General features: G+C 44.3%; 1 protein-coding gene across 50 annotated transcripts in view; it reads right to left on the bottom strand.

The window, feature by feature from the left end:
* Nucleotides 1–18,058, bottom strand: part of ank2b (ankyrin 2b, neuronal) — a 181,815-nt gene that overhangs the window by 21,164 nt on the left and 142,593 nt on the right. For 14 of the 50 annotated variants that reach the window (XM_078936521.1, XM_078936525.1, XM_078936524.1 and 11 more), the window contains 15 exons: nucleotides 17,243–17,327; nucleotides 16,984–17,087; nucleotides 16,503–16,535; nucleotides 15,165–15,389; nucleotides 13,176–13,274; nucleotides 11,646–11,800; nucleotides 11,356–11,567; nucleotides 9,946–10,150; nucleotides 9,767–9,863; nucleotides 9,428–9,656; nucleotides 8,932–9,057; nucleotides 8,731–8,853; nucleotides 8,211–8,243; nucleotides 7,268–7,289; nucleotides 512–5,047 (listed from right to left, as the gene is read on the bottom strand). In XM_078936521.1, coding sequence (XP_078792647.1) covers nucleotides 512–5,047; nucleotides 7,268–7,289; nucleotides 8,211–8,243; nucleotides 8,731–8,853; nucleotides 8,932–9,057; nucleotides 9,428–9,656; nucleotides 9,767–9,863; nucleotides 9,946–10,150; nucleotides 11,356–11,567; nucleotides 11,646–11,800; nucleotides 13,176–13,274; nucleotides 15,165–15,389; nucleotides 16,503–16,535; nucleotides 16,984–17,087; nucleotides 17,243–17,327 — 6,284 coding nt within the window. The remainder of the gene's footprint in view (nucleotides 1–511; nucleotides 5,048–7,267; nucleotides 7,290–8,210; nucleotides 8,244–8,730; nucleotides 8,854–8,931; nucleotides 9,058–9,427; nucleotides 9,657–9,766; nucleotides 9,864–9,945; nucleotides 10,151–11,355; nucleotides 11,568–11,645; nucleotides 11,801–13,175; nucleotides 13,275–15,164; nucleotides 15,390–16,502; nucleotides 16,536–16,983; nucleotides 17,088–17,242; nucleotides 17,328–18,058) is intronic. The other 36 variants (XM_078936537.1, XM_078936536.1, XM_078936529.1 and 33 more) reach the window with 16 other exon arrangements.

Genomic DNA, 18,058 nt, shown 5'->3' on the forward strand with positions numbered 1-18,058 from the left:
AATATCAGACAGCCGTGAGTGCTCAGAGCAGTGAAGGTGCAGCTAAGGCTTACTCTCTAAGTTGACCTTCACTGGCTTTCTTATTTTGTTCTGTGGACTGCTTGATTACTGTGTGAAGTTTAGGGTTCATGAGGTTGATGACTATTTAAAGACACCGTCAGTGTAATAAATTCCATTAAGGATTGACTAATAACCATAAATGTAGTTATTTGGTCTCTGGAGAACAGCTGAGATTTTAGCTGAATGTTCAGACTTCACAATTTAAGATTTAATTGTGAGATTTCCTCAAAATTTATACAAAGCAGTAAAAGACAATTTTGAGATCATTAAGACACAGAGTACACAGAGCAGGAAACAGACGAACATTACAAACAAAAATACAGCTCAAGCACAACAGCAACATAGGTCCACCGACTACAATGGGACACAAGTACAAGAGACAGAGAGGCAGCACCATCTGCTGCACTACTGAGGTGAAGATAGAAAGAACAGCCCCTTCAACTGGGGATACCTTGACTTTGGACTTTATCGTCTGGTATTCGCTGCATCTGTTTCTCAACAGGGTCGTCCCACAGTGGTCTAATGGGAAAGACGCCTCCAGAGGGGGGGAACTGCAGCTCTGGGAAAGTTTCTCTTTCTATTATGGAAGGATCGAGGAGACTGCTTTCATCATCTGACAAGCCCGACACTTCCTGCTGATCTTTCTCCGTCTCCACCTGTGCCAGCCTTGCCACAAGTTTGGCTGCTTCGTCACGAATCTCCTCAGAGAACTCAGTGGACGGTTTGTGTGGTTCACCTTTCTCTTTAGTAGGTGTTGCTGAAAGCGACGGCTGACCACTTTTACCCCGCACTGGCAATCTGGATAGGAAGCTTTTTGATTTTGCTGACTCAGCAGTCCAGGGATGACCTTTTTCTTTTTTAGCAGATGACCTGGTAGATTCTCCCTCACAGAAGCTCTTGGCTTTGGAAGATGCTGACTTGGTTTTGACTTCCACAGAGGGACCTGCATCTGTCTCAGATTTTCTCCTTGTGTCCTTTTTTACAGTTACCTTAAGTCTTTTATCTTGGTTCGATTCCGTTCGTTTCAAATTAGAATCAGACTTGACAGCGCTCGCCTTGATGGGAATTCTAGATTTGGATTCCACAAATGACGATTCTTTTTTGAGACTTGTAGCTGGAGAAGAAGGAGCCGTAGATTTTCCCTGACTTTGAGACTTGACCTGACTTTGAGACTTGGCCTGAGTCTTGACTGGACACTTCTTAACACTTCTAGAAGTACTTTGTTTTAGCTTGTCTGTTGTTTTGGGGGCTTCTATCACTGATTGGGCTTCTTCCGGAGAGGAATCAGAGGAATCCTGCCCCTGTTTGGAATAGACTGATCTAGTGACAGTAGTTTCTGCCGTCTGTACATCTGCAATAATTTGTTCAGAGGAACTTGTGTTTAATTCTACATCACTTACATTTGTTTCTGGAAGTTCAGGGAATGTCTGATCTTTTTTTATTGGTTTTGCTGAAGCTGAAATGCCCATTTTAGGTATTTTAGATTTGGAAGGATCGGTCCTGGAAGTCTCAGTCTCTCCTTCAGGTAGAACATGAGATTGCAAATGAATGGTGTCTTTTGAGGTCTCATCTTCTCCAGGCTTTACATCTAATGTTAGATTGAGACCAACTTGAAGTTCTACTGCTGGACTGCTTTCTTGTCTAACCTCTTCCAAGACACACTCTTCTAAAGGCTGTTCACCTATCTGAAAAAAAGCAAAGCCGCCTCCATCTTCCTCATAGCTTCTCCTTGTCATGTCAATAGCGCCACTTCGAGTCATCTCAAAGAGTTTTCCTTCTTGGAAAAGAAAAGGATTGGGCTCACTGGTAGGAGTGCTCTCTTCTGTTGGTGTTCTACCCGGCGTGGTGTCAGGAGATGCTTGAGGAGACTGACGATCAACCACCAGATTCAGAATTTTCTGCTCCTCTTCCCTCACACGAGCTGCAAAAGCAGTATCATCCTCTCGCATGGCAGACCATGAGTCTGTGTCTACCCTTGCGGTGACCCCTTTTGACTCAGTTGTGGGACAACCCAATTCATTTTCAGCTCTATCATTGTAGATGCAGACCTCTTGTTTTGCTTGGCTTGATGCCGCTGTTGCTCCAGAATGCCCTATGAGATCTTCTTTGACTTCATCTGTTACATTACCAGCTGCTTTTACCATAGACGTCTTTGCCTTGCTAACCTCAAACGTTTGACCATCTGTGGTCGTGTCCCTTGATTTTCTTAAGCTTTCTTCCTTTTGCTCGTCAGTCCGGTTTTCAGAATTTGCTGTTGATGCCATTTTGGCACAAATGTCTTTTTCGGCTTCGGTAGTTGCTACAGACTTTTCTTCATGAGCTATTTGCAGCTTGGATTTGAAATGGCATTGGTCTGAGACAGAGTGAGGTCCCTCAGAAGTGACAGAGGCTGATGTGCTTGTGACTTCTTTGCTGAGGAGTCCATCATGCAAACCTGCTGAAAAAGGAGAGGGAGGTTGAACTTTAACATCTGTATTAACACAATTAGCTAATTTTGAATCTTTTGTGGGTTTACTGAACCCACATTCACTCTGGGAAAGCTTCTCATTGGTTGTCTTTAGTGTTTCACAGCTGTCATTCCCTACTTTCAAATCTGTTGTGTGACAAAATTTCTTGCAAGACTTCTTTTTGATCTTGGCATCTTGTTCCATTTCATTGAAAGTTTTAATTTTGGCTGCCATCTTAAACATCTCCTCTTCAGGAGTGTTCTTTCTCTGTGCTTCATAGTCGTCTGAGGGATCCTCTTCTTTTGGGTCTTCAGGAATGACAGCCGGTTTTGAAGAAACAAAGAGGAATGCGTTGTCAGGGAGCTTGGGGTTTACCTCGTAACTTACCTCTTCAGAACTAGGAGTATCAGGGGAGAAGGGACTCTTACCCGAACTTGACATCTGAGATGTCTGCTCACAACTGTCCTCATCAGCACTAGCCTCATGGCCTCGAAGGAGTCTACCACGTAATGCATCTTGAGGGAACTCTGCAGCTTTGAAAAGTTCTGGGTGGCTAGAGGATTCACTAGGGTCCTCAAGCATGGACAGAAAGGGAAGGGGAGGTTTTTGCTCTACAGGGCTGTTTTCTAGAGAGTCACGAGGAGGTGATTCCTTGGTTGGGCTGGGCTCAATAGAGTCAGGGGACTTATGGGAGGAATTTTCTTCCATTAGAGGACTACCCTCAAGAGAGTCTCTGTGGCTTATTGTCAAAGAGTCATCAGCTAATGGACTGAGAGTGTCTGATTCTTGTTTTAAAGGCAGTTCAAAGCATTTAGAGGGCTGAGAGGTTGGAGAACCAACTAAAGACAATGCTAACTGATGGCCAGGGCCATCATCATCATCATCGCTAAGAAATGTTTCTACGGTCTCAGAAACTCTCCTTATCGGCCTTTGAGATTTAGATTGCTTAGAGTCACTCCTCCTAATAGATATGAACTCACTTGTTGTGTGGTCATCTGCAGCCTCACTGGAAGAAACCAGAGGGGTCAGTTCTGTAGACAGTTGATCACCAATGGCCCCTTCACCAGATTCTCCAGATTTCTCTCCATCTTTACTGTATTTTTTCGTTTTTGTGGAAGCTGGTATGGAAGCTGCAGATGGCTGCTGTCCTGATAGACTCTCAGGACTTGAGCCTGGAGTAGCCAGACCTTCATGTTTGTAACTGTCTTCAGAGCTCATGTGAGGAGTTCCATCTCCGGAACTGGCACTAAGTGAGTCTGCCACTCCGTCATGCTTAAGGCTGTCAGAGCTATCATCAAGGCCACTATTTCCAAAGTCTACTGTATCTGTTAGCTCTGAGTGAGCAGCAGCTGACTTGTTGTCCTTCTTGCTTTGCAGAGCGTCTTTCTTATTGGGTTTAAAATCCAAAGAAACTTCCTTTTCTTGTGCCTTCTGTGAGGTAGTGGCTTTGATTATGGCCTTTGATTGGACATTTTCAGATTTTGTAGATTTGTCTGATTTTGATGGAGGGACTGTTTTGACCTCAAATAAGCCAGACTTTCTCTTAGAAGGATCCTGCCCTGTTTGGAATGCCTGCATCAATTCTTTAACCGTCATGGTGTCCCCAAGTTTCTCTGATTCAGCTTTTGGAGATTTTGGTGGACCGTGCCTTGCTTTGGGGCTTTCTTTGGCTTTTGGATGAGGTTTAGAAGTAACAGGCAACTGTGAAGGTGACTTTCCAGTAACCTTTTTACTCTTTTGCTCCGCCTCTACTTTTTGGTTTAAGGCTTTAACTTTGTCCTTAATAGAACCAATAGGAGTTTCTTCGATTACTGGAGATACAGGAGATGGCTGTTTAGTGGCAGGTACACTTAGGAGAGCACCAGCCTCTTTGCATTCCCCAGCCTGCTCCTGTTCTTTTTCCTTCTTTTTCACTGGCTTTTTACCATCTCCTGTGGTGGATCTGTCATGGACTTTCGTTGGAGTGGTTGGCTTTGCACCTTTACGTAGAACAACATCAGTAAATCGTTCTTGGACACCGCTGTCTTTTTTATTAGCTTTTGTTTTGGGGCTTAGTTGTGCATCCAGGAAGTATTCTTTAAGGTCACTACTGTCCTTTATGGCTTTAGGTCTGGGTGTGCCTCTGTTCGCTCTACTTTCACGTAAGACGGGCTCGTGAACTTCTATGGTTGCCATTGTTTTAGCTTCTTGTATTTCACTGTTTGAAAGAAGAACCCACTCCTCAGCGATTCCAACTGCTTTAGCCGCCTCCTCTGACACTTCGTCCTCATAAGTTCCACTTCTCAGTATTTCACTGACTTTCTCTAGGTCCTCTTTTACTTTCTCTAAGTCCTTTTCCATTATTTCTAAGGGTTCTCCAGAAACATCCTCAGTCCCTTTCTCTAGACCACACCCTCCAACAGAACGAGAACTGTCTGTCGAGTCTGCAGCCAAGATCGCAGTCATTTTGATCAAATCTTGTTTCATCTCCGACACGTCAGACAGAAGATCTGGTTGTCGAATTAGCTCAGATTTCAGGTCTGATGTCTCCGTCTCCTCATCTTACATATAGAAAAGGACAAGTAAGGAGTAAACAAAATCAAAAATTTAAATGAAAGGAGACAGACACAGGAAAAGGAGGTCAGAAGAGGTTTGGAACACACTGCAGGGATCATAGGGCAACACATGTACACAAGGATATAACAGGAACAGCTTTGTACTTTCTCATAGTTCTGGGAAGCTAAAATAATCCAAACTGGGAAAATGAGCAGGAAATAACTTGCGGATACGCTCAGACATTCGCACACACACCAACCAAGGTGAACCAGTGACGTATGAGAGCATAAAGAATGTAGATGACAGATGTGTGTTTACCTCTAGATGATAGAAATGTCTATTTGGAAACATGAAGAAATGGCTAAAAATTAAATATATCTAATGAAGAAAACCAGTGATCAAATAAATGCATGTGAGGGTTGAATCAACAAAACAGATGTTAAAAAAAGAGGATTTCAGGAAGTGTATCAACTCCCTTTGCCCTCAGTTATCCTGAGGTCAAAGGTCAGAACTGATATGGAACAAAATCACACAATGTACACACAGAATAACAAAATTAGAAAATGAAGGAATATTTCAAAAACCCCTCAAGGCCGTGTCTAACAGCTGCTACCTACGTTTTCCACGTATGAATTGTCTGTCTTTGGTGATCCATGCGTGATCTACGTCATTCATACGTGTTTCTTGTGTTCATTGACGTACACATATATCCGTCGAGGGTTTCAGCCGACGGGTCTTTGTGTAAATTTGGTTTAGAGCTGGTCAGAAATTTGGGTCGATTGAGAATTTATACATATTCTACGTGGTTTATACACAACTATTATGTAAATCTTACTCAATTGTGTGTCATTTTTGTGAGATTCATCCACTAATGTGTGTCTTTCCAGGAGCGTTCCATGTTTGTCTAACAGACTTTTCATGCATGAACCACTGATGTGTAACTCTTAGATCACGTATACGGCGCACAGATCACGTTCAGATGACATCATTGATGCATGAATCACTGATGAATTACAGATAAACATCACAATAATCACACGCTTCATGTTCTACGTTGGTTTACGTGTTCTTAGCGTGTTTATTCCTACTTCTTCTGTGGTTTTAACGTGGTTCATTCCTGATCCATCTGTGAACATTTCACCTAAAGACCACAACTTTCTCACTTTTTCCACGTTTGTTCACGTATGACCAGCTTACATCCGTGTAATACAAATGTGCGACACGGCCTTTAGAAAAAGCACCTGAGATGATGTCAGTGTTACACACATGCAATCACACACCCATTAAGGATAGGCAAGTTATTTCCATGCAAAACAAAGGGTAGTGCTGATGGAGAGGTTATGGGAGAAACTGTTCCATCAAAGACTGTACATACGGATGTTTTCTTTCTTCTGGGTATGACATTCCAGTGGAAAATTTGGATTAAAAAAAACTATGATATTCCTTCAAGTAAATGTTGCTGTGAGATGAAAAGAAGGACCTTTTCACATCTCTGGACTGAAGTTTTCACATGGCTGCAGGGGTCAAGCATGGCTGGGAGGTGATTGATCAAATATTGAGTATTATTATATGTAAATCATGACAAATGCTTTTAAATGTAGTCTATATTTTTATAACCTTTCATGGGTAACATGAAGGAAATCTCAAAAGGAATGTAGACGTTCTAAAGGTCTTAAGGGGCAGTAAAGGGATTTTACTAAAAGGGAAAAAGCAGTTAGAAGAAAAGGCATTTAGACGCTAACCACACAACTAACCTGCTGACCTAAAGGGCCACAATTCTGCCACCGTGTCAAACTGGAGCCCACTGCTCGAATGCCTTCAAACTGGGCCTCAGTTTCTCGGTACGTGTTCTGATTGGAGTGTTTCACTCTGTCTACATACGTCCTATTTCACATTTGAACAATATTGGATTCAAATTATGCAAATATTACAAAAAAATCCAGAAAAAAACAAGAAAGAATTGAAACCTCTGAAGATTAGCATGAAGACGGTTAGCTAAAGATTTTTTGTTTCATTGCCTTATTGGTTAGATTTAAAAGGTTAACACAACTACTGGCAGTTATCATGTTAATGATCTTAAACTGAGGCCTTGATTATAACTGGACTCTGTAAAACTACGCATGCTTCGTTTACTCTTCAGTTTCTGGTTTATTACTGCATTAGCATTAGCATTAGCACGTTGAAAAGCAGTTTGGGTAACGTTACTGAGAAGAAAAGTCTCTTACATTTCTCCAGGGTTCTGCTGACCTGAAAGACACAATGACAGAAGCTCAGTTAGTTCCTGTGAAGGTGAGCAGTTCTCCAGAACATGTTCTCACACTTCTGTTCTTCAGGGTTCTAAAGGTTGGTTGAGAAGTCTTTGCTCATCCAAGTAACTTCTACAGTTCTAACTTCTGATGTGGATTTGGGTTATTTATGTGCTTACTGCTTCAGACGTGTGACACGTTGGTGTCATGTGATACAAAATGCCAATTAAATGTCTGCCGGCTCAGAGCTCTCTCGTTAGTGGTTAATTGGTAATTTGTGTGTGCGTGTGATGGGGGTGTCATAGCAGGACTGAACCTGAGCCAGAAGACCAGAACTGTCTCAGCCCCCCCTCTGTTCTCTATTTGGGACCTAGATGTTTCCATGAGTCCTCTTTTAAATGTCCGTCCCCTCTGTCCATGACGGGACAACGCTGTCTTTAAAGTCCAACTGGGATAAGTACGGTTCCTGTGGCTCCTTTTCTTGTTGGTTCCCTTTGAGTTTGTTTGTTCATTAGTGGACGGTTGGCATTTGCATCTGCCGACATCCTATCTGTTTATTTAACTTTTGTGCGACACACACCTGAAGCTGTCAGCATATGAACAACTTGAATTCTCCATCAGCAGATAGAACTAAGGCAGCCGCCTGGTTGAGCAGCAAAAAGGTTTCTACAACCACCTTTATGTCCATCTGGAGATCAGAACCCTGAGACTCAGTTGGTTTGAACTCCTGCATGTCATTCAGACATCAGTACTTGTGCCTCAGAATATGAACCACAATAACACGTCACAATGCCTTTCTGTCTACCATTATTAAGATAAACACTTGACAACACAGCTAATGTTGTTTTACCAGTTACCAGACAATGAACATGAAGAATTGGCAGATTAGTGGGAACAAACGGGAAGCAGAGGCCGCCTTTACCTCTTCTTCTTGCTCTTGGTCTGAATCAGACTCCTTTTGAGAGCAAAACACAGCAAGAAGCAGAAAGAGGTACAGATACAAAAAGTAGCAACATTAAAAGGAGAGAAGAAGACAATGTATGGTCATTTTAACAGACAAGTGTCCCCTTTAGCCTGGAAAACACAGCAGCTTGTGGGGATGGTAGCCACACTGGGGGTCAGGTTTTCTATAGAAGTACTATAGATTACTGAACATGTCACACAGAAAATGATCAAACTGTAATAGAAGCAATGACACGGTAAGAGGAAGGGAATGAAAGGCCAATCAGACGTAAGCCAGCTCCACCTCAGTGTGTTTTTTATGCTGTAGATGCCATCCTCGTACAGACGCCTAGCCGTCCTGTCACATTCTACAGGTTTCCATACTTAGTTCTAATGTTTCAGAGCTGGAAGAAGTTCGGTTGTTGTTTGGTAAATACAGACTGTGTGTTCTTTCTTCTTTTCTTGTTTCCTGAAAGGTGAGAACTGTGCTGCAGCCCTACCTTGGAGTAGGACGGCAGGGTGATGTTGAGGTTGCATATGGCGTTTTGTGTTAGCGCCCTGTAATTCCTGGGTTCTTTCATGAAAGACAGTCGGCCACACGGCTCCTGAGTGTTGTCTCGAATCTACAAAAACAAGAAATTCAGCCTCATTGCAAAGGTTTTCTGTTCAAACCAATGGTTGTCCAGAAAAAAGTTGTTTACTTTAATAAAAAGCGCCAGTCTGTTCTCTTTAAAGGCATAAAAGCTGAAAAGATGATGCTGGCCACTTTTAGTGAGAGGAACCAGGTTTCCAAAGCAATCTGCATAGATGGGTTTGCCTTCCAGAACCTGAGAAGAGAGAGAGCCACGGTGACTTTCAGTTAGAGTCATTAAAGAGCAAGAATGCACATGTCTCCTTTTATAAGTGAATATTAGAAGAGATACTGCTTTTAAAAACACATTTCCTTTATGTGCAATTTAAAGTGATCACTTTCCTTTCAGTACTTTCTACATAAAAGACCAAAACCTTCTTCTAAGTAGACTTTTTTCTTTCTTTTGTGGTTAAAACGATAAAAACCACCACAGACAGAAATAGCGATCAGTGTTTAAAGGTTAGATGGAAACCGACTGTAGAGTGAATGTTTGAGCCTTTTCTTTCAGACTGATTTTCTGAAAACCCTTCAGGGTGTCCTCTCCTCTACGGTTCCTCCTTTCTCACCTCCACGTCTCGGCTGCGGGCCACTTCGGTGAAGTTCTCCTGCTGTTCCAGGGTTTTATCGATCTTGTCATCAGTCATGCAGAAGCAGCGAAGGCGAGCCTCAATGGGATCGTGGGTCTTGGCAAAGATGACGAACTTGGCCATGTATGGAACACAGATGATCTCCCGGTACACCTGAGTGGAGAAGTTGATGGATTCTTGGACTTGTCTACAGTCGATGAGCCAAAACCTGGAAACCAAAGACCAACATGGCAGAGTTACCGATAGGAACGGGTTTGTCCGCTACAACAGTCTAAAATGAAGACATAGATGTGGTGATTGAGCCTTGAAATGTTTTACCGAGCAGAAACATTGGTAGTAAAGGAGACGCAATCGTTGATGAATGTTAATGGAGTGGTTCCAGTGATGTCTTCCCACTGGGCGGGGGTGGTTCCACCTGGATGATGTTTATAGATCACAGAGTCAGGAGGCTTAAAGCTCTTTTAGTTTTACATTTGAACCTGAGAGCATGGTCTTACCGGTGATGCTGCAGAGCAGTCGTAATGTGGGCGTGTATCCTCCAAAGCCGTTGAGAACTGGGTCCGAGTTGCTCCCTGGAACCGGGATGGTCATGGTGATGGGCTTATGGAACTTCCTCCTGCGGGGCTCCAGGGTTACAATGGGGCTGAAGGTGGCCTTGTTCCCCAAGATCTTCCTCACTACATTAACACTCACTGGCTGGGCCTGTCGAAGAAAAGAGAGCACAGCTATCTTAGGGGTAGCTACCAAGGACCTCATTGCAGCTGTCTGAGTTATTACCATGAGAGGGGTATCTGCAGAAATCCCACAATACTGGGGCATTAATGTTCCCAGATCATTTATAGACCATGGATACCACACATTTCTCATCAACCTATGAGGCCTAAGGTGAAAAAACTGTGTCTGCACTAGAGTTGTACTGGAATGTGAGCTTCCAGTCATGGGCTCTACCTAAACACATCTGCCTCTACAGCACATGTGTCAAACTCAAGGGCCGCGGGCCAAATGTGGCCCGCCATGTCATTTCATGTGGCCCGCGAGAGCATAAAACATTTTCATTTCTTAGAATAAAAAATAAAAATTGCTGTGTATTTATTCATATCTGAGGGAAAATGGACTTGAAATATTGGATTGGACTACTATACATTAGGACTTAAACTCTGTCCATATAACCTAACCTGACAGAATCAAATTTAAAAGGATTTATGCTAAAGTAACAAGCAAACAGATGTTTCTATGCAACTGTAATTGTAACTTTAAAAAGTTATCATGAATTATTAATGAGTTATTTAACATTAAAGAGTAGTTACACATATTTTTCATAACATTTAGTTACATGTAGAAGTTACATCTGGCCCTTTGAGGACAGACACTATGCTGATGTGGCCCCCAGTGAAAATGAGTTGGACCCCCCCGATCTACAGGAAGTGGAAAGCAGCTGTGTGTGGAGGTCGACATTCGCTGCTCCTCCACTCTTGACCTATACATTCTGGCTACACCACGCCTCTTGTGCACTGTGTGGGTGCGCATGCTTCTTAGTTGTGCCCCCTGATTTATGCTCATGGCCCTTTGTGTACGGTGTCCTTGTCTGGATTGTGCTTCTGTGTTAAATAGTATATATTTTCACATATTTACATGTAGAATGCGTTGTTGAAATATGACTTTTACCCCGCCATCCTCTTGTAACCCATCTATGGGTTAAGGGGGGGGGCTTTTTATGGCGGCCCTGGAGTCAACTTTGACCTACATGAGTGTTTTTGTCATCCTGTTTGGGTTGTACTGAGACCAACGTCAGTATTGGGGGAGTTTATCTTCTGTGAGAAAATAAAGTTCTATTCTAGTCTAGTCTCTTCTATTCTATCCCTTTAGTGTAGTGGTTAATGAATTGAATCGATGGATTTGAAAACTACCTGCAGTCCGACCCGTATCCTCTTGGTGAGCGCCCCCTCGGGGAAAACAGCCTGCACCTGGGGCACAACCGTGCTGCTGAGGATCCCTCCCTCAGGACCAATCAGATGACTGTCTTGTTTAATGCGTGACACAGCAGCAAAGTATTGTGGGAAGTCCCTGGTGATGATTCTGCAAATGCGCTTTCTTTCCAGCTCTTCAGGTGTGTCCAGGTCTAAAATAAAACATGGCCAAGATAAGAAAGAGCCCCAACGTCAGGAAACTTCTTACCTCTCTGCAACAGACAACCCACCTTCATCCATGCCGTTGAGGATCTGGTTCAGTTCCTCTTGGGTGTGTTCGCAGTGATGCTCCTTCCAGCTCTCCCCCGTCTCACTTCTCAGAATCACCAGCTCACGCTCCCTCCCTCGCAGGGAGGCAAAGTGGGGGATCTCCACTATCACAGGGCTGGAGAAGCAAACAGAAGAAGCTTTAGATAGTGAGATGCAGCTCACTGGAATAAAAAACACACAAGTCTTTGACGGTAAACAGATCCAGACGTTATTTTCAACTGATTTGTCTTTGATGTCAAAAAGTCGTCTTCAACGAGGAATAGTATTTTAGTCTATGCTAGGGCCTAAACTAAAATACTATTCCTCTTTGTTTAGGTACTGAGCCTTAATACTTATGACAAAGATGCAGGCAAAAAAAGTTCTAAAGTTGCTCTCCAATCATCTTTTGATCTAAAAGTGGTCTGTCAATTATGATTACAATTATGATTACACTCTCTCCTGCTAGCTTACAGCCCCTCACAACCCTAAGCTAACAACAAAACCATCTGATCCGTCCATCCGTCCAGTTCTGATCCAGATTCCTGCTCAGACCAGGAAAACAAAGACAGAAAGGGGCGGGGCAGGGATACTTAGGCCCCGCCCATTTAGCAGCTATGTCACTGCTACAAGCGTTTTTCAACTAGATGTTTTCTTCTGATCCCAATTCATTACGATTTGAATAAAGAAACACTCAGAAATGCAATTTTAAACCTAATTTCCATTTTACTAGTCCTGCATCGTGAGAAAAATGATACAAGAAGACGTTAGAAATCCCATTTTCACCTGAGTGGGTCTTTAAGACACGGATCAGGTTTACCAAATGACCTGTGAATTTGTTTCTGATTTAAAAGACAGAAAGTCTGTTTTTGTAGAAGAGGATTAGGTAGAAGTGAGAACTGGACCGAGGGTTTGGCGCGGGGCTGTTTCTGCTTAGTCATCGTTTTAGAAGACAGCGTTTTGTTGGGCGTTAGCCATTTCCACATGAACTCATACATTTGGGTTTTCTTCATCACTGAGACGGCAGCATTGTCTTCTGATACTCACCTGACCTGCACCGTTTGAAAGCATTGAACGGCGGCCCACACCACACATGCTTTGCACAGGAAAACATGGGCCAAGCACAGCTACTGAAGCAGACCTACTGGTCTTTTCTGGTGACATTTAGAGGGGCCTTCAGCCGGACACAAGCAACTAGTTATGTCACAAATGATATATTTGACCGTTACGTTTTGGTCTTCACCAAACAGTTTCTGTGAAGAATCGTCCTTGACTTTAATGTAGTCCAAAGGCCAGATAACCCTTTAACTGTCACTCAGAAAAATGGGGAACCACAGATGAGAACATGAAGCATCCACACAGAAACCAGGATGAGACAGAGAGGGAGCACAGAAGTCATGAGAACTAGAATGAAGGAAACAAAGATGAGGGAACTAAACAGGAAATGCAAAGACTGACAATAGCATCCATGGATTGTTTCATATGGAACAGGACATTTTGGCTTTTCACCCTACCCAAGAAATTTAGTCCCTGGTGGACCAAGCTGGAGGATTCTGCTAACCAAACTCTCGCCCTCATTAAGGGGTGGGGGGGCAGTGGGAAGGTGCAGTTTACTGTATCCGGACGCAGCAGTGTGGAGGAAAGAGCACAGACAACGTTTGGGTTTGGTAAAAACTGTCCGTTTGGGTTCAGACGTGTTCAAAGCACAGAAGCAGCTTCACACCCAGAACTTCTGTCAAATAAACTCAAACACTGACCTTGTACAAATGTTTCAAATGTGTGAAAAAGATAAATGAAGTGTGAAAGTCCCTCTGGATCCTTTCTGTGTCTGTAATCATGATTGGATTTCTTTTTCAAAACCAATGTGGGAAAAGTTTTTGTTACATTTTCTTGTTGAACAAGAATTACAAAAGTGAAAAACGTCATTTCAGTCATCCATTCATAGAATCCCGTTGTAGTGGAAAGGCATGCTGCTGGCAGAGTCTCATTGATTCAAACCATCAGGACACACCATCATCTGCAGCACACATAAAAGCCATCCTGGAGCAATGCTGCTGGTCTTCAGGACACAGAAAGAGTTTGAGCCATTTCAGGCCTGAGATGTTAAGGAAATCAAACATGCTGAAGAGCAAAGCCGGACGCTGGCAAAGAGCAGGAAACAGTTTTAGTAAGGCAAAGGCTGGGGGGGGGATTAATAACAAACACACACCAGAACAGGAATGTTGCACAATCATTGTCTCCATCGTCCCACACTATAGAGTACAACAACATTTGTTCTCCAGCTCTCATCTGGGGTGAGCTAAGGAATCCTTTTGGTGGTTTATTTACCAGATACAGCGGTGGGGGGGGGTGAGGTCCCTATTTTAGAGTCTCTGCTGGGACTCAAACCCACGATCTCCCAGCTCGGGTGGACACTCTGAGCTGCTGGGTTTAGAGCAGTTCGAGACATGGCTGTCTTCTCTTTCAAACTGAACTCCAGATTTTCTTTCTGCTCCTCTTTGATCAGGTCACCATTTTTTGAACCTGGACTTGAACCCAGATGTCAACGGGGCTTCCCCAAAACTCTGAGGCAGAATCTGAAGTCTGCCCCTACCCTTCTGGCTCCTCGTATTGTATCCTATTGTATGGGCATTTGGAGCTGTAGTGGTGTCCCAAAGTCTTTTCTTTTAGGGAGGAGCCATTGTGGCTCACCTCTTGGGTGAAAGCTAGAAAATCGATGTTGTGTATTTTCTGAGAGCTAGCAGCTACGCGCTAACGTAGCTCACCGGCTACTATTGATGCCCTCATTCAATGGGAGAAACATTCAGATTTGAAGACACAATTTTTCCATTTCTCTCCGCTTGGAGGGATAAATGAAGGGATAGGGAGAAGCTGTAGGGGTAGGGAGGCAATTCAGATTCAGACTTCTTCTCTTCTAAGAAATCTCCCTTTTAGTTTGCTGCTGAGGAGTACAATCTCTGCAGGAAGTGCAGCGTCTGCTCCAAACTTTGTTTTCACTGAAAGATATCTGTCTGAGGAGCATCCAAAGGTACTACTGACCAATGATGTACAGTGGTCCATGAATGGGTTGCTTTTCATAGTGAGCTGTAGAAAGTTTTGCCCTTGTTATCCCTTGTTCTATCCTAGGCACTTTAACATTGGGTCAACTAGACCCATTAGACAGTGGGGTCATCTAGACCCACTAGACAGTGCTCTGAACCTTTTTTCTTCAATGATTTGTGATCTTCACTGGTGTCCATGGATTCCATGAAATCTTTCCACCTTTATCCACCTTTGTCATGGTAGGGAGAACACCTCAATGGAAGGGGGGGTCATAGGATAGCACAAGGGATACATGAACCACAAAAACTTTCTTAAAGCGTGTGACCATGACCGATTTTGGTGTCTACCCGAGCTCAGAACTACAGGTGATGACTGGGACATCAACTACGATACTTTTGAGGCCCCCTCTCTCATAAGCTTTAGTCTCCTTACAGCCAACACCTCCCTGCAGCCTTACTTACCCGAGGAACTGAGCTCCTGAGGGCCCCACCTCGATGAGCCTGCTGGCCAGACCCTCACCCTCCACCATGGGTGGCATGGTGGCCAGACGGTGTCTCTTCACCAGCCGACACGTGATCCGTGTTGGAGCGCTGCACTTCCTGGGTGGAATGATGATGCGGAGGCCGTTGTGCCGGCAACCACGCATGGCGCCACCTCGAGCGTCCACCATAAAGCTGACCAGGAAACTGAGAGGAAGGAGGCAGTTTTTACACCAATTCAACCCAAATCCTAGACATCAGGCCCATTGAATGATGAAGTCACAGACACCAAAGCATGAACGCTAAAGAGACCCCACAAACACCTAACCCTTAAAAAAGTTAGACTCTCTCCTGCTAGCTTACAGCCCCCCCCCACAGCCCCAACCTAACATTAGCGGTGCAACAAAAGTGGATTCCAATCCATCCGTCCATCCAGTTCTGATCCAGATTCCAGCTCAGACCAGGAAAACAAAGACGTTCATGGATCTGATCAGAAAGGGGCGGAGCCTAGATGCACGGTAAAAACAACACCTTCACTTTATGTCAGTAATCAGCAGAGAAAGTGACGTTGCCCCCCCACAACCGCTGCTTTATAAACTCCCACTGTCTGTCACACACCTATGTGTGTGACACCTGTTCTCCGCATGTGACCCCTCCCCTGGGGGGGCGGTGAGCTGCAGACAGAGCCGCAGCCGGGAGCCATTCCCCCCCAATCCCCCCCTTAATGCTGAGTGTCCAGCAGGGAGGCACTGGGTCTTTGGTTTGACTTATTGGGGCAGTGGGATGTAGATTCACTAAAAGACAAAAGTCTGTTCAAATAAACAGTTGGACTAAATCATCAGCTCATGAAATAAGGCACTGCAAGACTTTGGTGTCTGTTTGTTCACCACAGAACGGACTCCAGGATGTTTTTCACTCAACACTTCATGCAAAGCCACACTGATGGACATGGATCATATGAAGAACATGTGATGACATGAACACGCTGGTCGTCTCCTTCAGCATCACGCCCAGAGAGGAAGTGACTGTTAGAATACTGCAGCCCCCCCCCCATCAAACCGGATGTTAATAAAAACTGACAAACCGATGCAGGAAACAAACCTGCCCTGAACTTCCACCGCCTCATTTACTCTCAAAAGGTTTCTGAACAGAACAGTGTTTGGACCACGGTCAGCTGAAGCGTGATGCGACAGCGGAGCGCCGGTCCGTGAGGCCACGCGTGTTCAGGACGGTGACATGTACACCTCTCCACCCGGAGAGCACACTGTAAGTGGGGGGCCATGACGATGAGAAGGAGAGGGATTCAAACCAACAGGTCACCTGCTGTGGTCTCCATGGCACGGAGAGCAGCGGCTAAAAACCAGATCAGATGGAGAGAAAGGAAAAGTCAAGCAGGAACACTTGGAGGCGGAGTCTGGGCCATTTCTACACAACTTTCCTCTAGTGTTATCTGCTGTCCTCAGTAAGAGGAAGGACTAGAGTGGAAAACAGACATTCATAGGAGAGATTTCCCCTCTGATTTCTAACATATCATGAAAATGAACGTTTTTTAGGAATGTGTTTGGTTTTGAAACATTCCTAACTAGTCATGTTTGCTGCACAAGAAAAAACTTCCTGTCTGAGCAGAAAAAGTGGGAAAAGAAAGGAAATCCTGGTGAAAACCTTGTGACCTTTGATCCTGCAGAGGTTCATCCCTGACCGCTGCTCTTTCCATTTAGGCTGCTGAAATGATGCTGGACCCACTATGTGCCCCGTGCACACGTTTTTCTCCGCAGTAATGTTGGTTTACAGCTGCACTTACCCCGAGTGGACGGGGCTGGAGGACAGAGCCACGTTGTCCAGGTTGTCTGCACACCAACTCAGCCTGTAGGAGTCCCTCTCATTGTCTCTAGCAAGAGACGACAGCTTCAAAGGAAACAAACACGTCTGTAAAGAACCACGGCAGACAAAAAGAAGGCTTGTCCAAGAAGAGAGTCAGGAAAATCAGAGTGAAGAGGCACAGGTATAGGAGAGAACCCCATTACCATGGAAGCCTTAAATATGAAGAACTGTTTGTGCACCTGCTGACTGAGCACGTCCTCCAGCACGCCCTCATGTCTGGGGGAGTAGTAACCATGGTGGGTGGGTGTGAAGGACCTCTCTGCACTGGAAAAAAACAAAACAGAGACATCGGAAAGTCAAAAGCAGAGAGAAATGGAAGAAATGAGTCACACAGAAAACGTGGTTCCACTCCAAACAGAGGGTGTGTGTGTGGGTGGGGGTGGGGGTGGGGGGTCATTACTGGACCATCCTGGATCAGATAACACTTTAATTTAACATCTCAGAGGTCATCAGCGTTTGTTCTTTTTCAGTTCCAAACTTTTAGTCCAACAACTTCAGTCACTGTCAGACAATCAGCAGCTGGAAACAGAGAGTCTTTGCATTTATTTATTCCCTTTGTTCCCTTTCAGGGTCACGGGGCTGCCGGAGCCCATCCCGGGCACCTGTGGGCGAAGGCGGGGGGCACCCTGGACAGGTCGCCAGTCTGTGGCTTGTTTGTTTTCACAGGGTAAAGAACCCTCATGAAACAAATGTGTCCGTTTGTGTCTGTCTTTACAGAAAGCAGGATTCATTCTGGATTCATCAGAAAATATTATTGGAAAAAGTCAACGTGAATTTAATATCTGGTTAAAATATCACAAGACAAAACGGTTGTGTTTGGATGTTGTTGTAATGTGATGGCATGAGGGAAATGTCTGTGTCACTGTTGAACCTGTAGCAGGAATCGTGTCATTGTAGAGGTCAGAGGTCACACTTAAAGGGCTTGTTTTTCACACGTTTCATGGTAGAATTCTCTACCGTTGCTCTTCTCTCACTGTTGTAATTCTGTTAGACCC

Source organism: Oryzias latipes, chromosome 18 (assembly GCF_053564925.1).
Source record: "Oryzias latipes strain Hd-rR chromosome 18, Olatipes_Hd-rR_3.1".
In the NCBI taxonomy this organism is placed as follows: domain Eukaryota; kingdom Metazoa; phylum Chordata; class Actinopteri; order Beloniformes; family Adrianichthyidae; genus Oryzias; species Oryzias latipes.